The sequence below is a fragment of the Aythya ferina genome (genome assembly GCF_964211825.1).
Source record: "Aythya ferina genome assembly, chromosome: 6".
NCBI lineage: Eukaryota > Metazoa > Chordata > Aves > Anseriformes > Anatidae > Aythya > Aythya ferina.
The window spans coordinates 3,500,393-3,524,557 of NC_140303.1; the positions used below are offsets into that span (position 1 = coordinate 3,500,393).

A 24,165-nucleotide genomic window follows, 5' to 3' on the forward strand; every position below is an offset into this window, starting at 1 on the left:
TGCCTTCACTTTGACATAAACAAGAACATGAAAAAAAATAAAATCCATTACCAGATTCACAAACATAAAGAAAGAAAAAGGTCTGACACATCTATAGAGTGCAAAATTATTTTTCAACAGAAGACGCCTGGTGGATATACCTGAGACGTATTACTTTAGATAGTATCCTTTGCCTTTCACTCTTTAATACTTGCTTGTCTGTGCATCATGTTGATTTCTTCTCTTGGATGTTTTTGCTTGACATCTAGAAAGAAATGACAATTTCTACCCAGCCTCTGGCTGTTCCATGCTGCAGCACGTAGTCATGTTGTGTTGAAGGAGCTGTTCGGCTGCCAGATAAAAGTTCTGCAGTTGGTCTGATAAAAGTTCTGCAGTTGGTCTCGCACAGGGAGCGAGAACCCCCCCCCCACCAGCCAGTCACTACAAACTTGGTTTACAAGAGTCACATTTATGCCACACACACACACACACACACACACACACACACAAAAGTTTGAGAATCATGAGTTTTATGTGCAATTTGGTACAAATGACTTTGACCATGTCTTCTTCCAACTACTGGACTCATTCCCAGGAGTTTCTGATGCAGTTGTCTTTGGATTATCAAACATGAAGGTGTTACGTTTGCTTTTAAGAGAGAAGTAGCAACAGGATGTCAATTTTCCTTTACTGCAGAGCAGGTAGAGCAGCCCTCTGCTCCTTTGATGCTGACAAAGTCTCACTGCTCTCCCCTCAGCAGAGCAGTGATTAAAAAAAAATAAATAAAAAACAGATTATACAGCAGAATTTAACTCGCTTCTATCTTCTCACACAGCAGCACTCTTGACTAAAATAAGCTGCTTTTATCTCATGATAAATCCGGAGAGTTATTTCAGAGTCTCGTGGCTCAGCATCCGGGGTTAAATAATGCCTTTATTTCACCACCAGATGTTTGTTCTCAGAGGTTTCTTTAGGATGTATGCATTAGGTAGAAATAACACATCCTGGGTGTACTCTGATACAAGACTTTGGCAGGCCTATAGTGTCTTTCCCACGTGCAGTAACGCTGCGTGCAGGACCCAGTATTTCCACTCCCAACAAGAATCAGGTGCACATTTTTAGCTGGCCAGAGATCACACTTCCTAGCTCCACTGTTAACGATTGCAATGACAAGTTGTTGTGGATGAAACAAGGATGTTCACTCCAAAGAATCAGAGATGGATTCATACAGATAAGAGTACGACAGGCAAGTAGCTGCTTTCCAAGAATAAAATCACAGCATGGAGCTTTTGTTTGTTTGTTTGTTTTTGTATTTTTTTTGTTTCTTTAAGCCTGCCACAGTAGATGTTCTTCAAATCCTGGGAACACAACTGATACCCTCATAAAAAAAAAAATATCAAAAACCAGTCAAACTCTAACTAAAAATCTACTCCCTCCTCCTTCCCCTCGTACGCTTTCACTTACACGCAAGGTAGATATCCCTTACGGGATATTTACTGAGTTAGCACTGTAAGGACCAGCTAAGAAGCTGTTACTGGTAACTGCTTACTGGAATTAATGCTAACAGTTCGTCACTACTCAGCCTCACACAGGTGAAAGCAGGTGAGAGCCTCAGCTGGTCAGCTGGCATCCCGTGTCCCCTTGTGCTAGACACTGGAGAGCAGACAGCAGTTTCAGCAGGTTTCCCAGCTGCAGCAGAGGATGCTGTCCAGAGATGCAGCACGCTGGCTACAGGGACCTCCATTTGGGCCCTGGGAGATGCTCTGATCATGTCATCAGCTCTGGCACACAGCCCTGTGATATGGCATCTAGATACACAGGGTTGGTATGGTGTTGTTTTTTTTGGCACCGGTTCTCAAATGACTCCACCATCTCCCAGTCTGAATGCTCCCAGCTTTTCCAGTTGGTATCAAATCCAAAGCCCTGCTTGTGGATGTCACCTACTTCTATTTGTGGTGCCAAGACAAGAACCAGAAGCTCTAAACATAACGGGAAGGGATGTGAGATTTTCTTCTGGGAAGGTAACGCCATAAATCACACAACAGTCCCAGATTTTCAAGCCCAGTCTTGCCAGCAATATTATGAAATCCAGCAACATGTCTCAGATGCGAAGAATGAGCACTCTTTGCATCCTGATTTTCCATACACCTTCACTCTGCTAAGGCTACTGCTGAGTGGTGCTCTCCAGGCAGTTTTTTAAGTCCCAGTCTTCTTCCTGGAACCCATCAGGCTGGTATTTAATGTCATTGGTGAGAGGCTTTCAAAAAACAGGAGGTGTCCTAGTCAATGCCATTTGGGATCCTGATAGATAAATAATTTTTAAGTGAAATATAAAATATTTTTAACACTGAAGATGTCGTTTTTTAACTCACAAGAAATTAAGACTTATTTCTTGTGTGTACTAAAGACAGTTTAATCACAAGATCAATACAAAATGAACAAAAAATGTTATTATTTTTTACTTTAATGAACTCCTGTGCTAGAAACCAATTTCTTCCTTTTACTAGAAGCTATTCTACAAATTTAAAAGGGGAGAGAAAATTAACACAGCAGTCTCACCAAAAAAAAACCAAAAAAAAAACAAAAAAAAACAAGGAAAGCTCCTGGTGGCAAATTAAAGTACTGCTCCTGCTGGGAAGATAAATGATACAGAAAGGACAGTTCAAAGAATCTTCTCATAAATATTCCAAAGTTTAGAACAGAAACCAACAAAACATATTAAAAAAAAAAATCCAATAGGAGCTTCCCTCTGAGGTGTCTCCTCTTTGCTGTTGTCCCAGTCTCTTATGCCTGCTTTAGACAATGAAGAATTTTGTCTTGGTAAGTAGTACCATATCACACTTCTATTGCTACCGAAAGAAAAAGAAAAAAGCTACAGAAACACAGCCAACTGGAAAAACATCTGAAGTGCAAATTGAGCTCATGAAAATTTCAGCAGGATTCCCTCTTTAGCATCAAGCATTTCTTGCAGCCATTTGGGACATGAAACTGCCAGACAATTAATCATGTGCCAGCAAGTCTTGTTAAGAGGATGTCCCCATGGTGCCAGGACATGGGAAGGAATGCTGGCCACCTACTAAGCTTTGCCGGTGTCCCAGTGTCCTCCAAGCCAGTTTTCTGTATCTGAGCCTTTACCCGCAACAGCCTAGTTAGAGGAACAGCTATCAGGGATGGTTACATTAGCTGGAAATCTCTGCAAAAGGAACTGAAGAAAATTTACTTTAAGCTCTAATTTTATGGTTTTGCTTCCAAGTATTTCTGGGGAAATATGGTGTCAGAGCACTGTAGAATGTGACCTGGTGCATGAATGCCAGTTCTCTACAAAACAACAGAAACAGTGGAGGAACAGGGGGAGGGGGCAGCTTTCAACATGCTTGTGCTGAATCAGGCCATCTAAAGCACCCAACTGGAATCTCATTCTGTAAGAGAAGTTCTGATGTGACCATTTTCCTATTTTAGAAGGGTCTAATGGATGTGGCTCTCAGAGAGAAGTTGAGAGAGTGGTGGGAAAAGAGAGAGAATTACAAGAAAAGGAGAAAGAAAAAGGGTAATTGCTTTCCCAGTCTATGTCCAATTTTGGATAGAAAGCTCTTTAAGGCAGCTATGAATTCAGTGTCCATGTACCGGACTGCGTTTGACGTCAGTGCGTTATGACACTTTCTTGGCAGTGAGCATTATGCTCTGCAATATCCCTTGTTTTCAGCTGTTCAGAGAATTGTGAAAAATGGCCCTTTGGGGATGACACTGTCCCAGTTGAAATACAGATTTCAGTGGAAAAGCTCACCAAAAATCTATTTAGTCATTTTGTATTTACATAAACTGGGAAAATGGGCTTCCTCCCTGGGAATAAATAACTGTCATGCCTGCATCGAGGCAAGGACTGAATCTGAAAGGAAAACAGACAGAAGAGCAGGTCCTCTCTACACACACCTCTGCAGACTTCTGCTAGCATGCGTGGACCAATCCCTGTGTCAAAATATCACTGTCATTACATACCTCGGTGTCTACAACAGCGTGACAGCTACTATTTCACTTCTCAAAAATCCCCGGTCCATCTCTACATTAGCAGAGAGGTTAACTCCAACTTGCCTTCCCTCAACTGTACTAACAGAAGCACTGCGCTTCCTTACCTGTTACAAAATAATCACAACCAGTTCCTGTAAAGAGGCCTTCATTTTGCTAGAAAAAATTCTACATGCACAAGAGCCAGAAGAATAGGTAACAACAGGAACATTTATTACAACTTGTTTATAACGTTTGATTTTCAAATGCTTCAAGCATTTAATCTCAGAGGAAAGGTAACGCTGAACTGACAAGCAAACTGCACAAGTGTCCCTGAGTTCACACATGCTTGCATCAGCAAATGAATATAGTGTGATAAGAAACCACAATCTGTCCATGCAAAAATCTCAACCAAAAAAATTCTAACTTCACAGGGTAAGTGTTTGCAGTGAATAATTCTGCCATCTGTCACGTGCAGCTGGGCCCCATCCCTTTTCTTCACACTGACAGCTCCTTTTTTCTTTTCATTCCCCCCCCAGCATGATCACTGAATACAAGGTTCGACAGGTTATAAGGTGCATCCCACGTGCTGCCCCCACCTGAGCGGGCTTCTTCCAATGCCCGGCCATGGGTGATGTGGAGCCAAAGAAGAAGAGTCCTCTCGTGGTGGAGAGGAAAGGTCTCAAGAGCAGCTCTGCAGGTGGCATGCTGCACTACCCTTGGATGTATATGGGGAATGGATGACAGCACTGGAATCGATTCATTATATGCTACACTATGTATGATAATAACCAAAACTGTATGTAAGTTGAAATAAACTGCTCTAAACCATGTTTCTGGTAGTTCACAGATTTTTCAATAATGTTTTCTGTGCATTGCCTATATTCCATCTTATTTTCAAGTGCTTCCATTCCCTGTTCTCTGCAGAAACTCCTTTACAACGCGGTATCATCACTGAAGCCTCCTCCACGAGACACAGCAGTAGGTGAGTTCTACAAAACTGCTGCAATGTAACCATAAGAACAAAAAATAGAGCCTTTAAAAAATCATTTCAGTTCCCTAAACAAAGCACATTAAATTTTATTCTAATAGGGCCTCTCTGAAAAGAAAATATTTAAGGTGGAACACAATGGTAAAACTAATTACCCAGAGGAAAAAAAAAAAAAAAAAGAAAAAAAAAACAAACTGCACAAAGTGATCTTTGTCTATTGCCTGCTGACAAAGGCTGAACACAAGGGAACAGACAGCTAATTGTTTTCAGGATGGCTGTGGCAGGTCTCTGAGTAGTTGCACCTCCATTTGCCCAGGCTGTCAGAACTGCCCATGCCCCATTAAACACGCTGACAGAGTTTGTATTTATTTTGGAAAAAAAAAAAAAAGAAAAAAGATATGGTCAGCTGGCAATTTTCAGTAGGGGGAAAAATTCAGCACATTAGGGCTGTTTTATCAGAGATGACATTCAGAGCAGACACTTTCAAGTGTTTCAAATATGTGATGCTTTCTGAGGCAGGGAATGACAGGTGCCGGCCCCAAGCTGCTTGTCCCTCAGACCTCCGAGCAAGGCACATCTGCAGCCGACAGCTTTCCATTGCGAGATTTAGGGGCAAACTTTTCTTCATGGTATTGTAACAGAAATTAACGACAACCATCCATACAAGAGAGAGGCCAACATCAATACTTTCTATTAAATGTATTTGAAATTGCTTTCAGGCCTATTCACCCAAAACGTGCTTTGAGTTGAACAGTTGAACAACTGTAGATCCAGTTCCTTGAAGCCATGCTTATCAGCAACTTGAAAGGCCAAATTTTAGTAAATCCTCTTCGTTTGTTTTAACTATACCTAAAATATTTTATATTGCTTTCTACCAACATCTCTTCGTGCTCTCATTCGCACTGCTACCAAGCATTTCTTCCTAGATAACAAAAGCACAAAAAAAAATCTCCCTTTCTGTTAAACTCCTCCTTTCTCTTTCTGTCCCCACATCTTCCTCAATGCTCACTGTTGTCCTCTAGTTCACACTCATCAAGCCAGCCGAATCTCATGCTGCCTGCCTGATTTAACCTCTCACTCAAACTGACCATGAAAAGCTTCATCCCAGCAATTTCCTTAGTAAAGAAATACACCCTGGATTACATGTATAACAAGTCACTATAAATACCATAGCAGGAGTCCTTTCTCAATATTAAAATTGATAGCAACTTCATTTTTTTTAAATACACAGAAGACAAAATAGATTTCAATCTTCTGCTGCTGACACTGTCTGAAAAAGAAAATATCCAAGATAAAGCAAAAACACTCATTAAATCTGGCATTTGCTTTTTCAGAAGCAAATAGTTTTAGAAAAATAAGATGCAGACCAAGCCAGACAACATGAATAACAATATTTTAAAGTAATATGTTCTCATTAACCAGGACTGCATCTCATATCAGCCTTTACAAAGGCACAGAAGAATTCCCTTCACTCTAGTTTTAAAGCCCTTGTGCTAGATCCTGACATTAGAGGTACATCTTCCTCAATCAGAGACACACCTGAAAGCAACCATCTAACACCATTTGTAAAAGTGTTTTTATCTGCATCCAAAAGAGGCCTTTCACCTATTTAAAACTGAAAAGTTTTTTTATAAAGCACAAGGAGGCCTTGAAATGTCCCATGTAAACTCTTCAGTACATAATTACAAAGTTAAGAGATGGCACATTCATTTTGTTAAATCTCTATAACCAGGCCTCCCAATATGAAAAAATGTCCTACCTTTGTGATATTTGCTCTTTCAAACAAACATCACACCATGTAACAACTCCATACAAAAAAGTAAAATCTAAAACATGGCAGCTGGCAGGTCTTCAAATCCTCCTTCTGATATTGGTACAGCTGGTATTTTATTACCACAGCTTTATTACCTCCAAGTAAGATAAACTACCTGGAAGGAACGCAAAGTTTTTTCAGAGTATTTTAGTATGTCTTTTAATTATATTAGTGTTTCCTTTTTCCCCCTCCTCCCAGCTGATTTTCTCTTGCAGAGTGTGTTATAGCAGCAAAAACTGAGATGGAGAGGAGAGCATTTGGCACACAGAATAGCTGGTCAAAGATGCAATCACTCTTTGCAGCACTTCAGGGTCTCTGGAAGCAATTTGATGTCCCCAAAGGTACTTGCCATTTCATTCCTTACAAACGCAAGATGTGGAAATAACTGCTGGTGCGCTGAACATGCATTTTGATTTATTTAAGTCATGTTTCACAGAACTACACAGCCTTCTATCAGTTGATGCGGATCTAAGGATGGGAAGTCATGGGGCAGTCTAATAACCTGAGAGTCACAACGTGAGAGCAACTACTGCCGATCGAAGTCGCATGCAGCTGATACTCAGTCACAAGCAGCTGTGATATATGTGCTCAGCACACAAGGCTGACCAGCAGTATTTGCCTCAACTTACCTTAGCTCATCTCTTTATATTTCACAAGTATTTCCATACCATATTGCCCTTGCCTTCCTCCCACAAAATAGTCAGCATTTTAAAACTTCTCTTCCAACGGCGTTCTCTCTCTCCAAGAGTGACATTTACTTGGTTTAGCAGGGACACAGGCATTACTTACGGTGCTGCCAAAAGGCGTCAGGAGGGGGATGGCTCAGCTTTGCCTGGGTACTCTCACACTGCGCCTCCCTGTCTGACGGCCTTGCCCTCTGCTGAGGGGAGGGAAGCAAAAGGAAACACACAAATCTTGTGCCTTCTCTCAAGGACAACAACAAACAGCTGCTGGTACATGCTGAATGGCTGCTATTTTTATAAACAAAGTCCCTCCTCAAGTGCCAACCTGTGCTAGTCACAACTGTGTTTAAAGAAAAAAATAAACAACAAAAAGCTCAGTGTGGCAATTTGGACAATAAAAGGTCAATTTTGCATAGCTGAAGTCGTTTGAACAGCTCCCTTCACTTCACAGAAACTTCAAGGTGCGTGAAAGCCAGCAAACAGTCGGCCACTTTCACAGCCTTGGGGAAGGCCACGGGTAGCAGTGGGAAGCACCTACCAGGTCATATGCAGCCAGGACCTTTTTCTGCACGTCAGGCATGGTACCCAGAGGCTCTAGGTAAGGAAACGCATCTTTCATGCAGAGGATAACGGAGGGCGTGTTCTCGCTGCTCACCAGCCGCGAGGACAGGGTCAGGATGCACTGCTTCAGGCTCGCGATGGGCGGGAGCCCACACAGCTCTTTGACGGACACCATGGCGTTCTGGGGGAAGGAAGAGAAACACCTGAGCACTTATCCCCACTTGCCATCAGCTACCCACCTGCTAAGACCCAGGCAGTGCCTTCCTGCTTCTCCTTTCTACTGTGTGCCCACATACAAGCACAGGCATGCCTTGAAGCCAGAAGGGTCAGGCTAGCATTCAGAGGATTGTCAGAGTTTTGTTTTGCGTGCTCAAGACGTCCACAAGACAACATTGCTGGGGATATCCCAGTGGCCAGTTCTGCAGTTACTCTGCATTACAAATCCAGCTCCAATAGGGACATGCTTTGGTCCCCAGCACATTAAACCACCAGCCTAAAATGCTATTTCTCTCCTCAGCTGTTCCGACTCCAATTGCTTTTGATGCTGTAATCACCTCGTTCTCCTATCATTATCATCCTCCAGCAAGAACAAGTTTGACAGACCTCATATTTCCCATGGGAAAGACAAGCAGGAAAAACACACTTTGTTTTCAGCCTTGCATTTCCACATCACAAAGAAACACAAACACTCTTTTCTCCTTCTTACGTCGCATGTAAGAAAATCAATACAGGATATACAGGTCAAACCAAACCAACATGCCAGAATTTATTTATTTATCAAGTCAGTGGATGGATGGCTGACTCACCCTCATAATTGAGCTTCTCTTGAGTCATACCAGGAGTGACCAAGACACACAAAATTTAAGCAAGACAATATTATAACAATCCATACCTTGTAAATGTTACCCCACATCTTCCTGAAAAAAGTCATCAGAAGAATGCCCAGCTAATTAACAGAGACTTCTCTCATTAATCAAATACATTAGCATGCAGTTAAAGGTAATGACTGTGTCTTTACAGAGCATTCCCAAGAACAAGAAATTTCAGACACCGTACTGAAATTTCACTTGGCAGGCAGATTAATGCTATTCCTCAGTCAAAGTCAAAGAACATTTTATTTCCTACAGTTCACAGATATAATCCTGACCTAAACAGAAGGTGGAGTCAGCGGTTCAAACTTGGTACTTTCAAGACCCGCAGGAAAGGAAAGGCTGGGAAGAGTTTCCCATTCTTAAAAATATGCTTAGACTATTCCTTTGGGAGTGATTTAAAACTTATGTCATTTTGTAAACTTCTCCAGCTGCCAACATTTAATTTGCTTTAGACTCTGTCCAGAAGAGTGGGGTCAATGAAATGCTATGCGTTTTCCTCCTGTTTTCTGGAAAGAAAAATGAATCATTTTTGTGTCTTTACCAAGGAGATAGTTGTGGCTGATTTCAGCTATTTATTAGAGAAAACTCATTGTTTAATGCTACTCAGTTTTGTTTCTAGGCAGCGCCCGGACCTCTGAACTGAGGTGACCCTTACCAGAGCTGCACAATCGCCCACCAGAGCAGAAGCCAGCACTGGTCAGGCTTGGCCGTGCTGCAACATCAGCTCCCGCTGACCACCAAGGTGTGAAGTGGGGGAGCTGTGCTGAGTGCCAGCACCTGCATGTGCCTGGAGAGCGACTGAGCCAAGATGTGTCAGAGGTGTCTGTGCAGGCACTCGGCCAGCCAAGGCAACACGGCTATTTAGCAGGGAGGAAATTACAGCCCAAGTGGCCTCCAGCTGTGTGGGTGAAACATTTGCAGCCCTTGGGTGAACAGTGGCAACAGGCGCCCAGGGAAATATGCTGCTCTTAGCACGGTGGGTTTCTCTGGTGTAGACAAGACCTTAATGACACATCCATCACTCTTTCTTATACTCAAGACACAAAAAAAAAAAAAAACAAAAAAAACAGCATAACCCTCACTGAGTTAGCAAAACAAAAGCTTACTGACATTTACCTGGAACAGCGAGGAAATTAAGTTATTTAAGACCCGAGGCCTGGGGACACAAACGTACCCTCAGTTCTGTTTCCTCAAATAAAACCAGCAAAGTGTGTGTTCAGAAGGGACATCGATTTTTAAAACATTTTTGCCTAATCCCACACCTGCTTGCTAGTTAGCACCCGCAGCTATCAGCCCGCTGATGTGCAGTTAAAAGCTGACAATGGCTGTGGGCCCGAAGCTTCACCAGATCCAGCGAGTTTGCCCTCCCGGCAGCTTTCACTGGAATCTCTGCTTCCACGCCCAGCACACGCCAGCGCACAGGACGGCCATACCTGCATGTTTTCTCTCAAGTCGGTGGCCTCTCGGAGCGGATGCACGGCCAGCTTAAAGATGTCATCAATAGTCTTGAGACCGGTGTTCCTCAGCATGGTGTACTCCCTGGCTTTCTTTCCTATTCTCACGGAGAGGCTGCGCTTTTGGGCCTTTCCGCCTCCGCTGCGATTGGTTATTGCAATGTGCACGAAGAGGGTAACGTGCTCCATGATATCGCCGACGAAAGACCGCAGCGGTATGTGCCTGTATCCGGGCTGCAGGCACTCCAGCGGGATGGTGTACTGGCCTATGAACTCATCCCCGATGTAGTCATCATCCAAAACAACAAAACGGATCATGGCCAGCTCCGGTAGATTGATCTGGAACTCAAAGCTCTCATCAAAAATGGGGTTATCACTGTTTTGCTGAACAGTTTTAGTTCTTTGCTCGGTGCAATCTGCAGGAATCCCATGGATTTCTATGCAAACATAGGGATCTATGACATCCCCTTTTGCACATGCACCCTTGGGCTTTGGGAAATTCTGACCACTGATTATTTTGACATGGAGGACTTGGGGAGAGACCCCCGGAACAATGCCCTTTGTATTCGCACTGAAATAAGACACTTCATCACGCATGACCGAAGGCCTGAGAACGTACCCACATCCCCCGTTCTGTAGGAACCAGCCGGTGTGCAGGTCCATCATGGGCCCTGGGGTCTGATAGTTCATTGCCACTATCTGGCAACCACAGTTCCAAAAATCTTGAGGATTTAAGTTACTAGAGTCTATCCTCATAGCACTTGGGTACACCCTGGAGAGAAACTTCTTGTTGTAGTTGACAAAATCTTCAGGGTATTCATTTGCAATCCGACTGGCTTCTGCCTCACTAAAGGAACAGATTTCCCAGTAATTCTGAGCTTTCATGGATGTCTCAAAGTCTTTGTATTGGACAGATTTGCATAGAGACACCAAGTCAGACAACTCTTTGCAGAGCCAGATAAGCTTCGGTTCCCTTGAGAAGTCCTCTGACAGTCTCCGGGATATTTCAGCTTCTTCATCTTCATCTGTGACTTCTCCTTCTAATATATCCTGGTCACAGGGCAGCTTCTTCCCCTTCACAATGATCTTCATTTTCAGTTTCTCAGGTGAGGGAAGGTAGGCTTCTGAGGATAAAGGTGTCTCTGTGTAGAGTTTGTTTCCAAAGATCCTTTTCATGTGCTGTACCACTAACTTCTGTTGATGTACTGAGCAGTGGTTCCCCAAGCAGAGAATAAGGGGGTAATCTGAAGCAAAGAAGGCCAATTTGTTTATCACCTCAATAACACTTCGAAAGGAAAGTGGCGATGTCATGTTGTTACGGTTACAAATAATGGGCTCGTTATCCGGGCCATCACAGATGTCTAGTTCAATACTCCGACAGCTCATCTTTAAAGCTCTTACGTAACCATTGATATCAGCTGGTCCTCTCAGCTGGTCTTCTATCAGGTATGTATTGTGGGATGAATTGATGTAGTAATGGGACAAAGGCTGTGTCATGTCTTGGACAACCTTTTTGTGCTCTGGGTCAAAAATATCACATTCTGGGGACAACAAATACTGAGTAAATCCATCAATTGCAAGAAAACCTTTCAATCGTCCTTCTTGAGAAAGCTCGTACCTGCGTATAATATCTAGACACATTTCTTCTGTTATGTGGGTTACTCCTTGCTCAGCCTCTAAAAACAACATGAGATCATTGGCATCTAGGTACTCCTTGTTTTTAGATATCTGCACAAGTAAGAAATAAACTTCAGGTCTTGTGCAAAGTTCGCTGAATGCTTCGCAGAATTCCTCTTTTGTTACTCGTGTTGTCAGTTTCTCTTTGCTTTTCTGGATTTCCTTAAATTTCAATCTAATCTTTGATTCCTTTAAGGTGGGGTTAAGCTTCTTTATTAGCTCCACAGATGTATCTTCTAACATTATGCCATTACCATCAACATCTGCTGCTTCAAATACAGTTTTTAGCCAGGCAAATCGTGGGGTATTGTGGCTGCTTTCCATCAAATCCAGGGGTTGTTTGCTACGAGAAACCAAGTACCTTAATCCTGATACCCAAATATTGGCCACATCAGCTGAATTGGCAACCAGGTCGAGGGACTCATAGTTCTCACCATGAATTACTGACAAAGCACAGTCCTCAGAAATCTGATCTGCAAGTCCATTATTCCTGAATGTTTCTGTGTTCTTCCCTAGTCTGATTTCTTTTATAGCAGAAATATCAAGCTTGGCTTTCTCAAGGTCCTTCTTGGAAGGCTCCCAGCGAAGAGCCTGCAGGTCAGGATCCAGAGTAAAAAAACGGTTATAAATCCGGGAATTTGGACGAACTTTCTTCAGTTCACACCCAGCCTGCATAAAGCTGATACAGTCACTGGCGCTGCTTATTTTCTTCTCTGATGGCATGCTGCTGAAGGACACAGTTTTCTTTCTTCCACATTTTTGGTTTGAAGGATCCTGCAGAATAATTACAATAAAAAAATAAATAAATAAGTTTTCTCTGGCCATTCCACAAGTGCATAAATTATAGAGATGTTTATGTAAATATAATTCATGTTCTTCTGAACCTCAAAACACATTATCCCTTCCCACCATTCATTTCCCTGCTGAGCAATAAAACGTAACGATGGTGACTTGACTGATTGCAGCATTACAGATACCAAGTTTTCGTAAGTGACTTTTGTAGCTCTTAAACTCCCCTCCAGATCCCAGCAACTTGCTGCTGGTGCGAGGAGGTGCTATTCAGTTGTGAAACCTAGGTGCTCCACAGATGAGCATCCTGCCTCAACTCTGCCTCTTCTCTGTAATCTTAAATACTTCAAGTGAAAGAAAAAAAAAAAAAAAAAAGAAACCAAACAACAGTTGCGAGTCAGACCTCTGAGATACACACCCAGGAGAGTCTGGGCTTTCCTGTCTGCAAGTTTTAGTGTCCATTGCCAAAGGATGTTCTCACCAGGCAGAGAAGCCCATCTCAGCTGTGTGCACAACTGCATGGCTCTTGCGGCTGCTCTGCTCAGCCCTAACCTTCCTTACACTTGCTCATCTCTCCATCTGCTTTAGAAAGTAGTTGTTCTGGTACTTTCTGTGAAACAGGACCACAAGACATCACTGAAAAGTGGATAACCAGGCAAGAAAGCCAAAGATATTTTCTTTAGGGCATATTTTCTAACTCCTTTGGAGAAAATACTTGCACACATGTGACTGTGTTTTTAATACCAAGTACCTACTTACCGTGGGATGTAAATCCAACTGCCTGCAAAGCTTTCTGTGGTTTTAGTGCAGCAACTAAATTTAAGTTTTTCTCCATGTATTATCAATTCAAAACGTTTCACAATAATTATAAATATTGCAAATCATTCTTTTTCTCTGTGCGATTTCCAGCTACTCTGTTACTATGCAAACTATCCAATAGCTATAAAAATATTTTTAAAACATTATTCAAGGATGTAGTTCCTAGCAAAACACTTCTTACAACTGCTTTCCCTCCTATTTCCCTGGCCACTGGCAATACTTCCCCAGTTCTCTGCCTTCTGCCATTGAAGGGACTTCTGCCGCCTGCACGGTTTCCAGGCAGAAGGGGAGTCTCAAGGTGAGCAAGTTTTCTTGCTGCAGGTTTGTGCACAGCCCTCAGGCACACACCGGGGAGCAGCTTCCCCGCAGCCGGGGGACCTGCTTTGAGACACCAGAATCTGCAGTTCCCAAACCCTTTGCAGCACAAACTACCCCAGGAGCTGATTTTCTGCAGTCCCCCTGCACCTGCTGTATCATTCACCCTTCCTCAAGTCATACAACACTACACATCCTAAGTTCAGCCCCTGTACTCTAGGCATGCCCACCATCCAGCCATCACTATCTTCACGATGCTCCCCACTGTCTGCACCCAAGCAGGATCCCGTGTGGCTCTCACAGTTACAGAGCAACAGTCTTACACTTGTAAGAATGTCTTCACTCATAACTTGCATTTTTGTATAGATATGTTCAGCAAATTTGTCAGTATAAACATTTTTACAAAATTGCTCAGTGCTCACTCACTCCATTCAATAACATCTGAAATATTTCCAAAACCTCACCTGCACACAAATGGGCTTAAAGGCATAGGAACTACTGGAAACAAACTCAAAACCTCTAAACTTCTTATGTTAAAGATTTCTCATTAAGCTGATAGAGTGACTTTGACTGGCAAGGAGAATTATGTTAGCCATTTATTGTAGTACTTCTCAGAATTGGTCTTTTAAGATAAAAAAAATAGAGTAAAGTCAATGAAGTGAGTGTCTTGGGTCAGTTGCCTTATTAATTACAGCTTTCTGTTAAAATGTTCTGTTGCTGCTTTAAAACCCTGTGTTTTAATATGCAGCTATAACCATGAAAATCTTCAAGCAATAGATGCTAATGAATACAAACAAATACAGGTGATTACCCTGCAGGTTCTAGAAGAGTTTTCTTTCTTCGTTGTTTAGATTTAAGGGAACAATTATTAGACTATTCCTCAAATAAGAATTTTGGGAAGGACAGAAACAAAACACATACCACTCCCTCTGAGGCACCCAGTATTGGTTAGCGACAGATAATTTGATGATACAGAGGAAGGTCAGCTCCTAGAAGGCCATTCGCAAGCAGAGTGTCCTGCATAAACCTCAGAAATGTCAAATCTCATGTCGGAGTTCTCAATTCCTTTCCAATTTGCTGCTGAGTTGTGTCTTGTGTCTGAAGAGCAGAATTTGTCTCCATAGCATTTCCAAGTTCGACTTTGACCTATAAAGCACACTCTCTAGGAATGTACTGAGACCAGTTGCCAGGAATCCCAAAAGCAACTACATTAAAAATTATCAGGTGGTTTTGACTGTACCTAGACAATAGGTCCAGACATTAGGTGTACAGTCCTGTGCATCCTTTTCTTTCCTGGGGCATTTTGTAAAAATGCACTTCAAAAATTCTTCCCATTTACAACACATCGGCTTAGTAAAATCCAAGAATAAGCATACGCTGCATAATATTGTTTAAGAGTAGTTGATTTCCCGTGATTTAAAACAAATGAATAAAACTGCCATAAATATATTCAGTTGAACAGACCTGCTTCAGCTTCATGTTGCACTTATCAACGAGAACTTGTGCAGATTTCCACGTAGATAACACAGCTCCATGCAAAATATTGTTATTGGGAAAAAAAACACAACCATTTTGCACAAAAAGCACACACACACAGAGAAAATCTGCTTACATGGGAGACCTTGTGCTTTCAAGGGAAAGGCTCTTTCAAAGTGACTCAAACTTTGGTTTCCTTTGGATCACCCCCATAAGGTAAAAAACTGGCTGATCCCATCTCCTGCTCCTGAGCCTGCACAGTATCTATTAAGTGAAAATAACCTTGAGATCTCAACCACAGGCCCACTTCAGCACACGCTCAGCTTTCAGTGTATGTACAGCTGTACTGAAATCTGCAAGCACCAAGGACATATCTGAGTGCTGGCCTGATTGCACCCTAAAGTCGCCAGTGACTGTTTTCCAAAGGTTTCTAAGGGAGGGATCGAGAGCTCCAGGCTAAGCATGCTCCCAAAATAGTAGAAGCTCTCCTGTCGAATACATCATCCTCGTCAGAAGGACTGGATATGTAAACAGCAGGATCAGAAAGCCATCAGCAGCTGTGGGAAAACTCCACCCTATCCAGCCTAACCTTTGACCATTCAATCTGCTGCTGTTTAAATCAAAGAGCTAACAGAAATAAATATGTGAGGTTACAAAAATTATGAATAAACACACACTCCACCTCATCCCACTGCCTTTAGCAAAACTATAGGAAATAAATTGTTGAGTCTGAAGTTAAGAAATGGGGCAGCAGTGGCTGCATAACAGCCCTGCACTTGGAAGTCAAGCTCATGTATAATTTATCTGAAAGTAAATTACCTGAAGGACCACTACAAAATCAACTGCTTTCCAAGATGCTGTTAGGAGGACAAGAAAGGCAAAAAGCATCTCTAACAGAAGACACCAAAAGCTCTTAACAAGGTGCAGGGCTTCTGTGAAAGGCTGTGAAATTCAGTATCCCTGTTGAGAGCTGAACTTGTTAAGTGCAGTTAAGAGCCATTCCCCCCAAAAAAACAATTTACATGTTCACCAGTGAGCATCACCATTGCTAAAAGAAAAGCTTAATTCTGATCTTTGCTCTTTCCTGTGAATTTAGCACTAAGAGATCGATAACAGGCAACGTAGTCTGAACTCAGAAATAGACCGTGACAAACAATGTGTCCTAAAAGCTATCTGTTCTGCTGACAGCAGATGATCCACTTAATTGGCCAACTGATTACCTGATTTTTTTTCCCAAGGAGAAACTAGTTAGCTCCACACTCTACAAGGTGGGTTTTTCTTTTTTTTTCCCTTTATTTATTTATTTATTTTAAAAACAAAAAGAATCCCACAGAATAAGGATACTCATTTTTACCTTTTGGGATGCTTCTAGGTATTTCTCATGAACCGCAAGAATCCCAGTCCCCCAAATTGTTAAAGATTCACAGAATCTGTGGTGACAAAATGTCAGTGTGCCACCAATGCACTCAAAACACCTTGAATTTGCATGACGAATGATAGTGTAATTTTTCAACAGTGAAGTAAACCAGAGCTGAGAAGGTTTGTACCAGGGTTGGGGCCAGGGCTGCCAGCAGACCTCGTGCACAAGGCGACTCAGAGCTGGCACACGTAGCACTGGCAGGTTATTACTGAAGGTGACAGTGCTCTTCAGAGAAATTGGCATTCATTACCAAGATGCAAAGACTTTTTTTTTTTTTCTGTGAATCTCAGACACATTCTGGCCGCCCTCACAGCGCATCCCAGAACAGCCCATTTCACAGATTCCATTGGTTCTCGTTACAGCCTCTGCTGTGCAACAAATTAACGAGCTGAACTCCCTGTAATCTTTCTTGGCAAGGCCTGCAGGATGCAAGTATCAGATAACCACTGTGACAACCTAGGGAACTACAAAGAAAAGGTTACGTACTCAAAAAATGCATCCGTGCTGACAACTCACGGTGCGAAGCAGCCACCTTTCCAGAGGCACTGAACAACACAACATCCATATCCCTGTGTGGCCGCAGGGATACTGCCACTCGCCCTTGGGAAACAGCGCGACACAGCAGATCAGCTGAGCAGATGCTGATGCTGCGGTAGTCTTGCCATGGCAAACTTCCTGCTAATTCAGGGATTTGAGCACGTGTGGAATAAGGACTGAATCCAAAGTTTAACACACCCTCTCTTAAAAACTGAGATATGCACGTCATGGAATAAACAGAAAATTTAAGGCAGATCGAAAATACGACATATAAGAAATAGCTTCAGGTGGCAAGATCCAACAATCTTGCAAATACCAAAATAGTCTGAAAAATCCAACTAGTTCTCACTACTTAGCAATTTAACTTGAGCTCAAGCTCCATGCAAAAGCCTAAGCACAATTTTCATTCATGAGTGAGCAATGACTGAGGGCTCTCACACACGGGGGAAAGAAAAGTGTGATGGGGAGCTGCAGTATCAGCATTTACAGCAGGCTCTTCCTAGATTCCCAGGCCTACCCAGCTGTTGGCTATGGGAATGGAAGGACTGTCACCAAGACCTGTAACGGTGACATTGCAGTCAGCTTCTCATCAAAAAGGGAGGAAATGTCACCCTGCAGAATGGGCACCCCACAGGCAGGAAAATTCAGTGCAGACAGTAGTTCAACTATTCTGTGATGCTGGATAGTACCCTCCAGAAAAGTTCAAGAGGAGGCAAGATTACAACAGCTTGTCTGCTTTCCTCTTTCTCTCCAGTACTAAAAATCCCTTTAAGATATTGGAGTGCATGCGGAAGAGAAATGACAAGTTTAGACAGAGAGATAGAAAAGAATGGCTGGAGATCTTTGAGAAGAAACATCTAAACCAAAATAATTTGCTGTTCAAAGAATGCTTTGTTGTGTGGGTTGGTTGGTTTGTTTTAAATCACTAGCATTGCCAAATCTATTTTATTTTTCCTTTAAGAAATTTTACCTTTGCTGCATACATGACAAGTGACAGCAGAAGAAAAAAGCAGCAGCATGTAAAGACTCCTTCTGAAAGTACTTTAAGAAACGAAGTCCACATAATGCAAGAAAGGTTTATTTTCTGGCATGGTATAACACTGAAGTTACTATTTCAACCTTTTTTTTTTTTTTTTTTTTTTTTAGGGCCATGAAGCCAAATGTCAAGAACAAGTAAAGAGCACAAGAACATGAAGAACTGTTCAGTGCCTGTAGTGATCCTACCATGTCACAGCTCCCTCTGCCACCACTGTTCCTCAAGTTCTCTCTACACTTCACCATTCAACTGGTTTCCATGACATCCCTTAAACAAAGATATAAGTATCTATCTATTCTATCCAGAAATTAATTTCTGGATGACACTTTAATACTTACATGCAACACCTCTGTATTACACTGTGGAAGACCCTACCCAATAAAGATTTTTCATGGATCCTCTTCATACTCCCAGAACAAAACCTTCCCTTATGACACTCCCAGTGCCAGATCTACTCCTAGCCACATCCAACCACATGGTTTTAATTTGGAAAGGACTCACACAGCCCACTGGACTTACTGTCTCCAACCACTGCTTCTACCAGATGTTCTGTTATTTCCAAGCATTCTGCTTCCTTGCAGGCTGTAATGCTTATGAGTCTCCGAGGGCACCTTGGACATGGATTGAATTTATCTTCATGCTCTAAGGGAATATAAACCTGAGAAAGACAGGAAGACACTCTATCTTAAAGCAGAACTAACAGCAAGCCCTGGGAAAATGAGATCCCAGCTGCAGCATTCCCAGGAGGTCTCCACAGCACAAACCCTCAGTCTTCTACTGAGGCTATTTTGGAAGCAATTGAAGGCAAAAATTAAAAAGTGTGTCTGCTTAAAGCAGCTAACCCTACAGCAATCTCAGACTTGCTTTACAGAGCTAATCCTCCCTCCTATCAGTCCCCACCTGCAGACAAGTAGGATGTGCTGAGTACTACAAGATCTGTGCTATTCCAGACCATGGAGAACTGAGTAAAAAGAACAGAGGTCTTCTACTAAGTGCAACAGCAAAAGTCCCTCTCAGGTTGGAAGGTCCCAGGTTACTTCGATGCAATAGATTCATGCCTTAAATTGAATCTGGAGACAATCCAGCACCAAAACTAACTGGAAAAGTTCTGGCAATACGAGCTCCCCCAACTTATACCTACCTAAAATTCCCAAGTTGATTTAAAGGCTTACAGAAGGGACTGCTGTGATGGGGCTTTGTGCTGACCAAAGCATGGATTACTGCAGAAAAAGCTGCAGCTGAGCAGCAGGGGAGGGACAGGCAGGCACACTCCTGACCGCTGCTGCTGTAATGCCATCTTACAGGGCACGCTGAAGAGGGGGTGTGTTTGGAAAACTGGGTGAGGGGAAATACCTTAAAGCTGAGCGACCTTTATTCTGGTAACACGTTGTAAGACATGATTCGTGGGGCCATGTTGCCCCCGTAGGGCTGGAAGCCTTTGAAACTCTGAAGGATGGGCTTTCTGTTGCCATTTACCCAGGCCCCTAGCAGGACAGTGACACAGCTCATGACACAGAAATCCCAACATGGAAAGGATACTTTATGTACACACCTTCCCCTGGGCTTTTACTTGCAGTGAATTTGTTCATTTCCACAGCTCTTTGAAACAATATCCACCTGGTATTTAGAAGAAATTAGTTATTAAGACACAGACATTAAATCTGAGTGAGACCTTCTCTGCACCCCTTGTTCACAGAAAAAACAAAACTACAACTCCGAGAGAATAGCAAGGATTTGACCTAGCTGAACCTTAAAGACTTTTTTTTTTTTTTTCTTGAAGAGGCCTCCATTCTATCTGCGTCGAGTCCTCTTCAAATCTGCCACAAGGAGAATACCTACAGGATACAGTTAAAACATCTAAACCTTCTCTGATCTTCGTCAACCCACAGAAAACGCTACCTAAGCCAGACAAGCCAGAAAGAAGGTTATGCTGGTTAAAAATACTGCCTTTTGAGCAGGAAAGACAATCAGCTACAAGAAAGCGGTATATTACAAACTGAAAATCAGAAAAGTTGGTGGTGGAGGTTATAAAGTGAGAAAGAGTAGGACGTTAGTAAAAGAAAAAAAAAACAGACCAGGAACTGCAGCAACCAGAGGAGTTGATACAAGTAGTGGCCACAGTTTGGTGGCCAGTGGCAATTATGCAGGGAGCATGCAGAGGGATTGTTTGTTTTGCTCCTGAAAGTATCAGGAACAGACAGTTCCCACCAGCAGCACATCACTGAGCAGCAACACTGGTACTCTTAACAGTACAAAAGAGCATTTGTTTACTAAAAAATGGTAATAGAATTCCAGTAGTAACTCAGGAGGAAAAGCCAAACCAGTTTGAATAGACCTGGCTAAGTAACAACTTGTACCACTCGTACTCATCTGTGTTGGACCTCTAAATGCTGGATTTACGGCTTATCTGTGAGTGGATGCTTTTCATTGTCAAAATTATGGAAGAGCTGCAAAAAGATTTAATTGACAAAGAATAAAATAATCATTAGCACTATTTCCAACGTTAAGGAAAACAGTGCCTGGCAGACTAACCTCATAGCTCTTCTTTTATGAGATTAAAAGTTTGGTTGATAAATGCAATAAAGTCATCATAATATACTTAGATGCTACTATATTATGGTTTCTGCAATACATTTGAGTTGGTACTAGATGAGATTTTGATTAAGATGTAGCAATAGAAAATCAATTCAGGAGACATTAAATGGATCAAACACTGGGTAAACGATATGCCTCAAATGTGAGAGTAAATGTGAAACACTCGTCATGCAGATGTGCTTCAAATGAGGTCCTGCAGGGACCTGTTCTTAGCCCAATTCCGCTTAGCATTTTGTAAGTAACCTGGTAGGAAGCATAAAATCAGTAGTATACATGGAGTCCAGAGATTTGAACAGTGATGAATAACAAAGAATATGGGTCAACGATCAAAAGACTGCTTGACAAGCGATGCATAAAAAAATAAAGTATGTTCCAATAGGAACCAAAATGTGAGGACATAAATCTATAGAAACATGAAGGGCAAGCCTTACTTACAGTACTGTGATCCAGGAAACAGTAGTTTTGGAAAAACAAGCAAACAAAACAAATAACAAAGCAAACACCACCACCTGCTTGGTTGGCAGCAAATGTGACAAAAACATCAAAATGGTATACTTGGCTATATAAATATAATACCTGCTAGGGACAGAGAAGTTTAGTATCTTCACAATCATTGATCATGAGATACTCTCAGTTTAGAAATTATGCTGAAAATTGGAGAGAGTTCACAGGAACCACAAGAATCAGGAAGATTTGGAAGACATATAAAAGTAAGAGATCCCAGATTCTTTTAGTTTAACACACACACTAACTGTAAGAAAATTGCAGAAGCCCAAATTAAAATAAGAAACAACTTTAAAGCACGATTCTTATAAGATATTAAAGCCATATTTGGGCCATTTTATTCAGAATTTAATGGTTTCAAATCAGTAGTTGAATTAAATAGCAAAGCAAATTTACTTTAAGAAGTCCTTCAAAGTACATTCTCATAGTGACCCTGTATAAACTCAAAATGTAGACTGTTGCAGATTATAGATGATTATATAAAGATTACTATTGTCCTGTGATACATCCTTTCATCTGCAGTAAATTGACACTTTCAAAGTGAAAACAACAACAAACAGTGAGGAGAGCTGGCCACGGTCACAAACTCCCCATGATGACAGTAGAGTCTCCATCACTTGACACACATTCAGCAGCACTCCTTCCAAAAGGATGTCACATCAGATCGATTGTGATTTCATTCAAGTCCTATCTAATGGAGAGCATAGCAGATTTCAGCAGTATATTTTAGTCTGATACTAGCTCAAAAATTCAATCCTGTATTATTCTGTAGCAAACTGTTAACCATGACTATACATGCTAGTCTGCTATCACGGCACTGTACATTATTAGGCACAGGGGACCCAAAATAAGATGGCCAATTTAATTCCATTATGAATCTTATAACAATCCTCCAGGAATAACATGCATAATCCAATAAACCACCCAAATCTCGATAGTCTAATCACATTATTTTAAGCCCTTTTTAATCAACTTAAATTATTTTTTTCATTAATTACATTTATGCCGATTCAGATCAACACAAATCCTTAAATTTAGCAATGAAGTTCCAAAAAATCTATAGGATAAGATAGTCAAATTGTTATAATAGGACTGTTTTTCTTTGTTATCCATAACTGAATTATGAAATATGTTGAGACAGAAAACAGAGCCAAATACGAGCTATGTGGGCAAGCATTGTTTTAGTCGGTCTGTAATGTACTTGGGGTGAAATTTTGACTCAAGGCTGTTGTCTAAAGGTCCCAGCTTTCCATAAGAGAGAAAAGTAACTTCCAGCATATCTGAGAAAGCCATTAGCTCCTCGGAGGAAATCGTTTATGAATTTAGCAAAGTGTCTTTGAGGTGCAGGAGTTCATACAGCAGGGTACAAAAGGCACCACCTGCATGGGAGCCCAACACACAGATCCCTGCGGCACACTGCTGCCCCCGGGCGCTTCTGGCATGGGAGGCTGTGGGTTCATCTCCCCACAGGCTGTGGCCTTCAGTGGTCCTCTCTGTTCTTTGCTGTCCCCTGCCAATAAGATTCATCATAAAGCTAGGTTTCTCACAAAATCCGGTTTAGGGAAAACTTTCTGGTAGCTCTTCTCTATCAAAGTGCACATACAGCTAGCCACGTGTGTCTGTATGTAGACTTATGCTCAACTATTTCTGAAGGATTTTACTTCCATCTACAAGGGGCTGTGGGCTTTTTTTTATTATTATTATTTGTTTGGTCAGTGTTGTTTTTTGTTTGTTCTCTTTAGCAACTAGGCACACATTCCAATATTAACTATTTTCACCTTCAGCACAGTTAGGCTGACAAGCTAAGCTGAGGTGTAAATTATACCTGCTGATAAAAGCCCAGCCCACGGAGCAGCCACACCAAGCCATGAACCACACTGCTACGTGGAGTTACAGGGCTAAAACTGACATGCAAGTGATGGGGGATTACAGGGATCTACTTGGCAATTGTCTAACAAGCTAAATGTCTGCCTCAGAAGCAAAGATTTTCCCAATACTACAGAGGAAACAAATAGTGAAGAGACAGCTGTGGAAGCCGCATTAAATCGGATTACCTGAATCTAATAAGTAAGGATATTTTTTATTTTTTTTTAAACCAATGCAGACTCTGAATGTTTGCACTACTCATCAAAATCAGGAGTAAATGGTGCAGGATATGAGTGCTTGTTAAGCTTTCACAGCAAACTGCAGCATCATAAACATCTGATTTATTTAAAGAAGAGTTGACTTACTCTGGAGAGGTGTTAAAATTTTTAGCGCATTTCTCCAAAGCTACCTACCTCCAGGGGCAGAACTCTCCTACTCCCAGGAGCTCAAGTCAAATTTTTGCTTATTTACTTTTTTTTTTTTTTTTTTTTTTTTTTTTTTTTTAATAAGGATTGCTGTTGTAATGTAATGTTGCTCTGGTCACATATTTTGTTAAGCCATTATCATTCCTTTTTCTTACGAGTGAGTTAGCTGCATGCCCGAGTATTATGGTCTCCTGGGTTTCACACGGCACATGCATCATTACGGCTGAAGTGTATCACCAACCTGGCAGAACGGCTTCCATCCAGCTAATATTTGTACATCATGAATTAGCGGCAGTAAGGGTATTAAAAAAAAAAAAAATCTAACCAAAATACAATTATACTGTAACTGCA

General features: G+C 41.8%; 1 protein-coding gene across 8 annotated transcripts in view; it reads right to left on the reverse strand.

Annotated features, from left to right (window-relative positions):
- The window catches only part of PLCL1 (phospholipase C like 1 (inactive)), a 187,204-nt gene that overhangs the window by 29,144 nt on the left and 133,895 nt on the right, over positions 1 to 24,165 (reverse strand). For 6 of the 8 annotated variants that reach the window (XM_084523508.1, XM_084523511.1, XM_084523513.1 and 3 more), the window contains exons 2-3: positions 10,335 to 12,806; positions 8,007 to 8,210 (exon numbers count right to left, since the gene is read on the reverse strand). In XM_084523508.1, the coding sequence (XP_084379634.1) occupies positions 8,007 to 8,210; positions 10,335 to 12,806 (2,676 nt within the window). Of the gene's footprint in view, positions 1 to 1,778; positions 2,281 to 8,006; positions 8,211 to 10,334; positions 12,807 to 24,165 lie in introns of those variants that run through there. The other 2 variants (XM_084523515.1, XM_084523509.1) reach the window with 2 other exon arrangements.